The 9,590-nt window shown below is 42.1% G+C and overlaps 1 protein-coding gene across 1 annotated transcript; it reads right to left on the bottom strand.

The window, feature by feature from the left end:
- Positions 1-2,792: 2,792 nt before the first annotated feature.
- LOC117825439 (alpha-(1,3)-fucosyltransferase 4-like) lies at positions 2,793-4,786 on the bottom strand. The gene is made up of 2 exons (XM_034701287.1): positions 4,667-4,786; positions 2,793-4,486 (listed from the first exon to the last, which is right to left on the bottom strand). The coding sequence occupies exon 2, from the start codon at positions 4,419-4,421 to the stop codon at positions 3,279-3,281; it is 1,143 nt and encodes a 380-aa protein (XP_034557178.1). The 5' UTR covers positions 4,422-4,486; positions 4,667-4,786; the 3' UTR covers positions 2,793-3,278.
- Between the last annotated feature and the right edge of the window lie 4,804 nt (positions 4,787-9,590).

The following is a 9,590-nucleotide window of genomic DNA, read 5'->3' as shown; positions in this document are numbered from 1 at the left end:
GCTACACAAGTGGTGAATTCCTGGGAGAGTTATCATGAACAAAAGAGACTTTTATGCCATGTTTGTGCAGAACAGTGCAAAAAAGCACACACCGCCCCCCAAGGGCTGCTGTTTCGTCTGGGTCAGAGACCTTGAAGGCATTGAGTGTTGGGGTCACTCCGATGGGTCACTTTCTGATGAAACTCAAGAACAACTGCAAGTAACTCTTCTTCACTTCTGCAGATAGGATGCATTCTGATTCAGTTTCACATGATACTTGACGTCATCTCTGGGTTTTCTTTCTGTTGCATTTTTCTGTATCACATTTTGCTAAAATTAGATATTCTAAAGCTAGCTTCAAACAATGGAAACTAACGGCATTCTCCAAGACTACAGTTGAGTGTGTCTTATTTGGCATGTTTTATGCATTAGTTCCATCAATGGAAAACTTTTTTTTCCTTTGGGAGACAATAAAAGCAACTCAAAACCGAAATACTCGATTCAAACTAAACATGAATAAATGATCATGTTAACTTAAAACAATAGCAAACCACAAACTAAAACCAAATATTAATATTAGATAAAGCTTCCAAGTCAAAGCCCAGTTTCTGTTGAAGACTAATGCAAGAGATATTAAGAGAAAACATAACTAGTAGAATATAATATAAAGCTTTAACACAATGCCAAGTGCAGAATCAAAAACCTGAGTACTGATCTTTTACTTTTTCACTTTTGGAAAAGGTTGAACCAATGCTGGACCCAAAAAACACATTACAAGGGGATGACAGAAAGATTAAACTTTACCCAGACAAGTGAGATATTAAAAGAATATATTACTAAGACTGTCACTGTTTGTGAAGGCCTGTAATCATAGTACTGCAACAGGTTACCAGAGGAAGGATTTCAGCAACAAAAAGTAAGAAATGGAGTCAAACACACACAGTTTTACCACATCATTGTTCACTGGACCTTTTTTAAACCCTAGATCTGAATCGTTGGAAACATTCCTGCAATATTGGAGCCTCTTGTCTTCCTTTTAGTTAGCCTTTTGGACCCTGTGACAAAGCAAAATCTAATGAGAGAGGAGGGTCAAAGCTGCTTTGGCATTACCAGCCTTTGTCAGCAAAATCACTAACATAATGGGCTTGTTTTAGATTAGAAATCATATGCAGCCATGCAGATAATATTTATGTTTTTTGTAGTTTTTTTTTTTATTTTTAGCACAAAATCAACATTGTGAGTGCGGTAAACATTCTTTTACCATTGTTCAGATCCTCTCAAAGTCTGTGTTGTAATCCCATGAGGTTTTGAGGAACATAATGAGAAGTGTCCTTCCCCGGTATTCTTCAAGGGTCAGCACTTGTCCTGACCAGGCATAGAGGCCGCACTGTACAGGACAGGTATGGTGTGTGATCTGGAAATTATTTGAATATGGACATATCAAATAAGTTTCAGGACATGTTATAGATCTCTGTTTTATTATATAAAGAATGGCTGTGAGTTAACTCATTTTAACTAATATGCTAATAATTCCCTCAGGTACATGGGTGGGATTATGACAGGGATGATGGGTCTGGCTGTTCTAGCCGTCTGAAAGCATTATTTCTGATAGACGTCCGCACCTTCAACAGCTGTTCAGGCATCAGCTCATTATGAAGAGCAGCTTTTTATTTTCTGCCTGAGTGCCTTCAGGAAATGTCTCATTTGAGAGTGCAAAGTGTTAATTCTGTGTCAGGGCACTAACACAGAGGTGTAAATTTGAATGATCCACATCACAGCTTCTGATTTCTGTATCAAGTGACTCCAGAAGGTTTTTTTATTTTAATCACTGGCACACATGTTTGCCTCTTTCTTCCATCTCTTATTTCAAACTTTCCTTTGCCTTGTTGCTGAGGGGTAGCAAAAGTGCTGACAACATCCTTCATATCCTGTCATTTATAGCGTTTTAAAAAAGCAGCCTTTATTCCTGTTTCCTGATGACTCATCTTATAAACATTGTCTCAGTCCACATTACAATCATGTGACATTTGCAGAAGATATGTGACATTTAACCACCCTTATTGCCAGCGAGTTATAGCTCCACACAACTAACATGGCATGGTTCTTATGCTGAAAAGGAGTATTTTGACATATTTGTCAATAATAGAAGCCTGGCCTAGAAAAACTGTGTGTGATTAATCATGAATGAAGACAAGACAGAACTTTATATATCCGAAGGGAATCCACCAGCAAAGATGATTTTTCTTTTGTGCTGGACCTGATGGATGTCCTTTAAACATATTACAAAATTATTAAGAATTCTTCTGGAAACAGTGTGTAAGAATAGAGGAACTGTGGGTGTGTGGAATGTTGCACTTGCTGTGGATTTGTGGTTTTTGTAATTACTAATAGGGAATTCAAAGCTAGACCCATACCTTACGGATCTAGCTTCAAATTACCATGACCTGGATGACTGAGAACCTTCACAGAAATTACTAATCTACAGAAAATACAAATGAAAACAATGTATTGACAGAGACAAGAGAGACCCAGGGCAAATTTGTTAAAATATAACTTTACTCTGAAAGTTTCTGCAGACGGACAGTACAGGTTAGTTATTATTTATATATTTTAGATTGTAAACTCTTTTTATGACTCAAGTTTTATTGGATTTTGAATTTTTAACAACACATATCCACAACATAAAGAACAAAATTGTGCCGAGCCGAAGAGTGAAAAAAAAAAAAAAAATCACGATAAAATGTGTGACTTTGACTGGCATGAAAAATAATAAAAAAACAAACAGACAAATAGACAAAACAACAAACAGAGAAGAAAAATACTGTATCAGACAATAAAGAAAAAATAACAATAATAAAATAATGCACAAATAATGAGAATGACAAAATACCAGTATTAACAAGACATTTTGGACGAGTTAACAAGATGTCCAATGTACCACTGTCACATGCCCTCTACCCATACTTCACATATAGATATTTAATCAATGTTCATCCAACAGTGTCCACACTGCTTCCTTTCAACGAGCCATCGCCACACCTCCTGCATTCAGTTCAGAGCCCCAACAACCACACCACAAAGAAAATGTCTTAATATTTTTACAAATACAAACAAGTTGTTGTACAATGTACACATTATATAGTCTGGCATTCAAAAAAAAACAATCAGCTGGTGCCCAGAAGGTTCCCCTGTGGTGAGTGAAACCGCAGAAACTTCCCCCTAGATTGTAAACTCTTAAAAAAAGATTGGGCACAAAGGCTTCGATCTCAGTGATGCTCTTGAGATGATCCAGCTGTTTCTTATGAGTGAAACCATCGTTCCAAGTCTTGGACCACCTCAGTCCTGCCTCTAGTCCTCCTCACCGCCCTGCAGGCCGTGCAGTAGTGTTCAGCCCAGAAGGAGGGCTGGTGCAAGCTGTAGCTCCCCCTCCAGTCCAGGTGCCGTCTCAGCCGGACTGGATCTCGGCTCAGCCTCAGCAGGTATTTAGCCAGCGCGCGCACCGAGGGGAAGTCGTCCACGTGGATGAATGCCTTAGGAGGCAGAAAGCGCTCATAGTTCTGCCTGGACGGACCCAGGACCACCGGGATGGACCCAGCGAGGACCGCGTTCCACAGCTTTTCTGTGATGTAGTCCGTGTGCCGCGAGTTCTCCAGCGCCAGGTAGAACTGGTAGCGTCCGAGCATGCGCACCACGCTTCCTCTGCCTCTGTCCTCTGGTAGCGGTCGGCCCGCGCGCCCGAACACGTCCACCTTGATGTGTCGACTAAGCTGGTAGTAAAAGGCCACGCGCTCATGGGACTCCGACCAATTGCTGATTACCCAGGCCAGGAGGCGGGGCCGTAGAGGCTGTGATGAAGGGGCGTGAAGTGGTTGTGCCAAGTGGTTCCGGGGACTTCTTTGGTTTTTGAGGACCAGGTACCCGTAAGGCAAGAAAATGTCTGAATCCGTCCTGTAGGTGAGCGTGAGATTGAACACATTATTAAAACGCCGCAGTCCGGGTGTGTGCGCAGGAGACTCGTAGTTCATCCAAATCCACTTTTGCGCACTTGATCGCGGTTCCGGTGGCAGATAAACGGTACCCGATTCAACCTCTCGGTGGTGAACGATCACAGCGTCAGCCTCCCGGTGCGCGCTCCAGTCATCAGTGAGCGTGCACCCTCCGATCTGGTAGAGCTCGAGGCAGTCCGGAAGTTTATGGTACCGACCGAACGGGTGCGTCCAGATCAGGAGCGTCACCGCGCGGGTCTCCTCAGAGCCAAACGGCTCTGGTACTGGTAGGAAGAAGATGCTGACTCCCAGGAAGAACAAAAACCCGGCGGTAGCCACAGCAGCAGAGGATGATTTCCTTCTGAAAACAGGATCCCAACATTTCCTCCGCCTGTCTGCTCTGCGGGCTGAGCCTGTGGAGCGGCTCGCTGATCTCCACTGAGCTCCAGCTCCCATCGACCCCTGTCCGTCACCCTGCAGTTTCCTCCCTCAGCTCAGTCCCCTCTTGCTGAATCAGGTTCCTGTATTCGTCCGCAGGGTCCAAACAGGAAAAGTAGAGCAAATTAATCAGAACCTGTGTTCATACCAGCTTACACACACACTTTAAACAGCAGCTATTTTTTATTGTGGTCCATAAGAGGTCAGGTTATCTAACAAAAGAACACTCAGCCTACTCCCTGCATTTTTGTCACCTGTCCTACCAGTTCCATGAGTCCTCTTGGGCCAGATAAAGAGAAGAATATTTTTCTCCAGTGCTGCATGCTCAAACTTTTTTGACGTGGCAGTATTGGTCTAGGTGCCTGTGACCACTGAATGGGCCTTTTGTGAGGCCTGCTGACTTCTTCAGGGTTGGGTAAACACCTTGGCTCAGGGCGCGGTGTCCTGCTGATGAAATAATCAGAGGTTATTTATGAAACAACAAGAAACATTTGTCATTAAGCTTTTAAATTAGCCTGTTTGGATAAAGGCAGACTTGTTTTTGAACGAGGGGTCAAATTAAAGCCCAGGTTTTTGGAAAATTGGCTATAGTGTAGCATAATTATGAGTCCTAGACAATTAACATACATTAAATACAAGTTTGAACACATGTCATCGATAAATATAGAGATTATTGTGAACTTTAAGTTGATAAACTATGTAAAGGCCTCTCAATCTCCCATTCATCCCCTTACAAATGCTGCAAATGCCTTCTACCACTAGGTGTCTCCCTACACAAGCATAACCTCATGAACTGCATCCTGAGTAGTTGAGTTTCACTGGGATTTTTCTCAAAGCATGCATCTTTAATTTGCCCAATGAATAAACATTTCAGCATGAAATTAGGCAGACAGCAGCCAGGCTTTGAAAAGGTTTGTCTTCAATGTTTTATTTATCAGATATGACCCAGCATTGAAAGCCCTCTAACCAGAAATCTTAATAAATGACTCACAGTTTTAATTTGGTGATCTAACCTAAACAAACACAGGAGTAGAGAAAACACATAAGCCCTGAGATATACAAATGTATGTTGTGTTTAAGGACCAGAGGGCCAGGTCGTCATTTTGTGTTATTCTGATCAGAACTTATGAAAAAATGATGAGGCGTCTGGGTTTGGAAATCTTTTGCTGCTGTGTTGTGCTGTGTGTGATCTCTGGTGGGCAGGAAAAACACGCCGTGACTGGGACAACATTATTCCTCCCTACAGACACAGAGCATGTCATGAAGTCTGTGTGTGAGTGGAAAAAAATGGCAGACACGGAGGAGTGGGAGGAGATGAAGCAAGAAGCATGTGTGTCTCCTCTGGGTCCTCCTCCTTCCTGTTCCATCCATTCACTTTTCTTCACCGTTGAGCAAAAAAGAAAGGATCTCTCTTTCCTCTTTGTGTGTTTGCGTGCGTGCATGTGTGTCTGACTAGTTATCCCCATAAGAGGTTTTGTATTCTTTCTGCATTATTTATCCTCCCTTTCATCTGAACAGTTCTATTTTCAGACGATCATTTAATGTCCTGCCCGGGGTTATCTTGTGTTGGGGAAAAAGCACGGCAAACTCATAAGTTATGGATACGTGCTGAGGCCAAACATTATAAACACATGTATGTGTTTCCTCAGAAAGACTAGAGGTGGCTGAGGTCAGGAGATGACACAGGAATGAGCTTTGTTTATCTTCTCCAAGTTGTTTATTTTACTCCTTCTTAAAGCAGAAATGTTGCAAATGTTACTGGAAATGTGCTATAATTAAAGCTGCTCTGATTGGTGATATGTTGACATTCTGTTCATTTTGAATTCCAGGCGGAGAGACGGAAAGCTCGGCTCTTATGTATGCCATGTTTGTCCTCTTTTCTCCTACTAGAACAGAGCTTTTTGTTCTCAGGGTTATCCATTTGCATGTGCAAAACCTGAATCTCCATGCAGGGATTGATAGCAGGGATTGATATTGCCTACACGGTCATGTATGCAACTCAGGCAGGAGGGCAATGAAAGGTCTTTCTGGGTCATGTATTATGGAGAAAGTCAGCCATCTTGCAAGATTCAGGTGTTAAAAACTGCACTTTTAGGTGTGATAACAGGTGACAAACAGAGAAGAACTTATCTATTGCAGACATCTTTTCTGTAGTTTTGTACAGGACCATGTTTTCTGCTACTTTCTTGTTTGTCAGAAGTAATAAAACTGCATGTCTGTATGTGTTTCTGCCTGTGACTGTGTGTGAATCATACCAGCGCAGAGAGAAGCATTCATTTTCTGATGGGACCCCCAGGTCTTCACTCATCTTCCCTATTGATTTTCTCTTGCTTTTCCTTTTTGCTCTCCCGGGGGACGGGACGTCTCAATCGGTCCCGGCCGGAGAAGGAGAGTGAGAGCGATGGGGAAACAGATAGAAGATGAGCGAAAGAGGAAGGTGGGAAAAATAAAGAAAGAAAAAGAGGACATAGAGAGGGGGGAGAAAAGTGTAGGAAGCCATAGAGGGGAGGGGCTTGTTCACGGAGGCCCTCGCTGACCCCTGACCCTTGATCATGACCTGAGAGGTTACCCAGGGGGTCAGAGGTTGTGTGAAAGTGCCACTGCGGCGATTCACTCCACTGCTGGGTGACGATGATCTTATGCAGCCTCCCCAGCCTTGTCTGACATGATCAGTGTTGCTCCCTGCCTGCGGCTCTCAAGGGCCACACATCCATCTCTAACCCGGCCACACAAGGCCCCGCTAAAAGCACCTTGCAGGCAGAGTCAATGAGCGGGAGGAGAAAGGGACACAAACAGAGAAAAAGAGGGGAAGCTAAAGGACAGAAAGGCTGTTTTATTTTGTAGCCTGTAGCTCCGGCTGGGGTGGAAGATCTACTTGTATAATGGCACTGACACAAAGAATGTGTGTTTACCCCTCTATATTTAAACTATAACCAAATTCATATGAACTGATGAGGCTTTTTAGAGTCTGAATCTGTGGGCCTCGACATGTTCCCTCTGCCGTCCTTGTCAAGAACAATTTACGTTGTTTTATCCTCCTCTTTAATTTTACCATAGAGTGTAATAAAAAGACAAGTGAGGGGGGGAAAAAAACCCTCTCAAGTCATTCGTGCCAGACGTGCATGAGCTTCAGTGGCAGGAACATGGTAATTTGTAGGTGGATTGATAACTCAGAGTCTTACTTGTACCGACTTACACTGTGTACCCCCCACTGCTTCAAAGTAATCCAGAGCCTTTAGTGGAGCTGCAGTCAAATCCTGGTGGAGATGGTGTGTGCTTGAATTCAGAGAGTTTGAGGAGAGAGCGCCTGGCGGCTACAAAATCAACTGATTTATAATGTTCACTTTTACTTAGCAGTGAGATAATTTTTCAGAATACGTTATGACTCTACAGGGCGGATTCCAGCTCTGAAACATGGAGGGACTATCCACAAAAATGTACTCAAAGTCAGAATTTTCTGCATACACCTATGGAAACAGACATTGTTACTGCACTAACAAAAAAGCCACTTTTTAATGTCTTTGGGTGGGAATACACGAAGATTAAAATGCAGCACTTATTGTCTGCAAGGCGATGATTTCTTTTAAACGGCTGATTAAAAAACTTTTTAGGAGGCTTCTTTTTTTAGGAGGGTGGGGAGGCATTTTATTTATAGAGCTCTGGAAAGGAGGCAAAGTTCTTTCTTTGCAGTGCTGGAGAACTACAGTCACCAATGTTTCATTATGGCCACTGTATTTATGTCGTCTTTCTGGTGAATAATATAATAAATATACGACTAATAAAGCAACAACATCAAACTAAAGCATTCAAATGAATGAGGATGCAAACTGCAAATAAGACTGTAACACATTTTATGCATTTTACCTCCAGGTTTGAACTTCATTGATTAAGTATTGTTGTCTACTTTCCAATCATAGTCAAATCAGCGACCTAAAATACACCGTGTTCCTTTCAGTGATGCGTCTTCTTTGTGTGATAGTGAGACAAAACTATACAAACACAGCACAATGGACACGCTGCAAAGCTACTAAGCCTGTACAGATTATCTCAGACCTGTATTTCTGGTTTGGCTTAATGATAGGTGGCATCACAAGTCGTGCAGGCCGGGCCAAGGAAGCACTGATTAACATGGTGGAAAAGGGGAAGGAATGAGAGGATCAAAGGCAGGATTTATAGGTTCATATGCAGCATTTTGTGTTAAAAAGCATTCATTATGTCTTATAGTTGAGATCAGATGGCCATATTTAAAAAAAAAAGAAGAAGATCAGGATAGAGAAATAACTCATAATTGTCTCTGACAGTAACAAGAATCATGTGGCTCTTGTGTCTTTTATCCTTTAAAACAACTGTTCCTATTTTTTTTTTACATAAAGTATGATTTGGTACATGTTATTACAAGCATGTGACTACCTTTAATTGAATGTATTATGTCTTTAAATAAAGTATGAAATGAGGCAAATCTATTGAGTCTACATATCAGATAAGATTCATTTATACTGTAAAACGGGGGACAGAAATAGAAAATCAAATCAAGTAATGACCTGAAAGTTGAGCTAATTTTAAGCACAAAAATGCCAACCTTTGTTTTCACAGGAGTTCACTGAAAAAGGTGTTATTATTTATGGCAAATTCTTGAGTTCAATTAAAGTCCAGTAGCTGTAAAGAAATGAAAATTATGAGGGAGAAATATGAAGCTGTACATTGTTGTCTGAAGCCGAGCTGACAGAGAAGCTGAGCATCTGTGTACACAAGAAAGAAAGTGTGAATGCCTTACGTTACACTGCACATGTCAATTTTTGGAACCCACAAAAAGCTAAAAATGAGAACAATGTGTTCAACAGATGTGTTACTCTGATAAACATGTGCAGCTCGGCTCCGGCTCAGAGTGCACAACAATTGGAAGCCTAGGTGTGATGTGTTTAAGGTGCACAGGGAGGCACAGCTTGACACAGGAATTTAGGGCACTCCATACATACAGTGTAATTAGAAATTCTTTGCATATCCACGCGCTAAGGGGGGGTCAGAGGACATGGTCAGCAGGAGTGACGCCTCAGGAGCAGCCTGGGTGCAGTGTGTTGCTCAAGGTCACATCAACAGCAGATCTGTATGCACATTGACACTGTGACCACTGGGCTTGCCCTGCTGCTAGCGATGAGTTGTCTGATCAACTGCACAACAATTTTATTT

This window comes from Notolabrus celidotus, chromosome 14, assembly GCF_009762535.1.
Source record: "Notolabrus celidotus isolate fNotCel1 chromosome 14, fNotCel1.pri, whole genome shotgun sequence".
In the NCBI taxonomy this organism is placed as follows: domain Eukaryota; kingdom Metazoa; phylum Chordata; class Actinopteri; order Labriformes; family Labridae; genus Notolabrus; species Notolabrus celidotus.
Note: the sequence above shows the minus strand (reverse complement) of the source record. Positions and strands in the feature narration are given on the sequence as shown.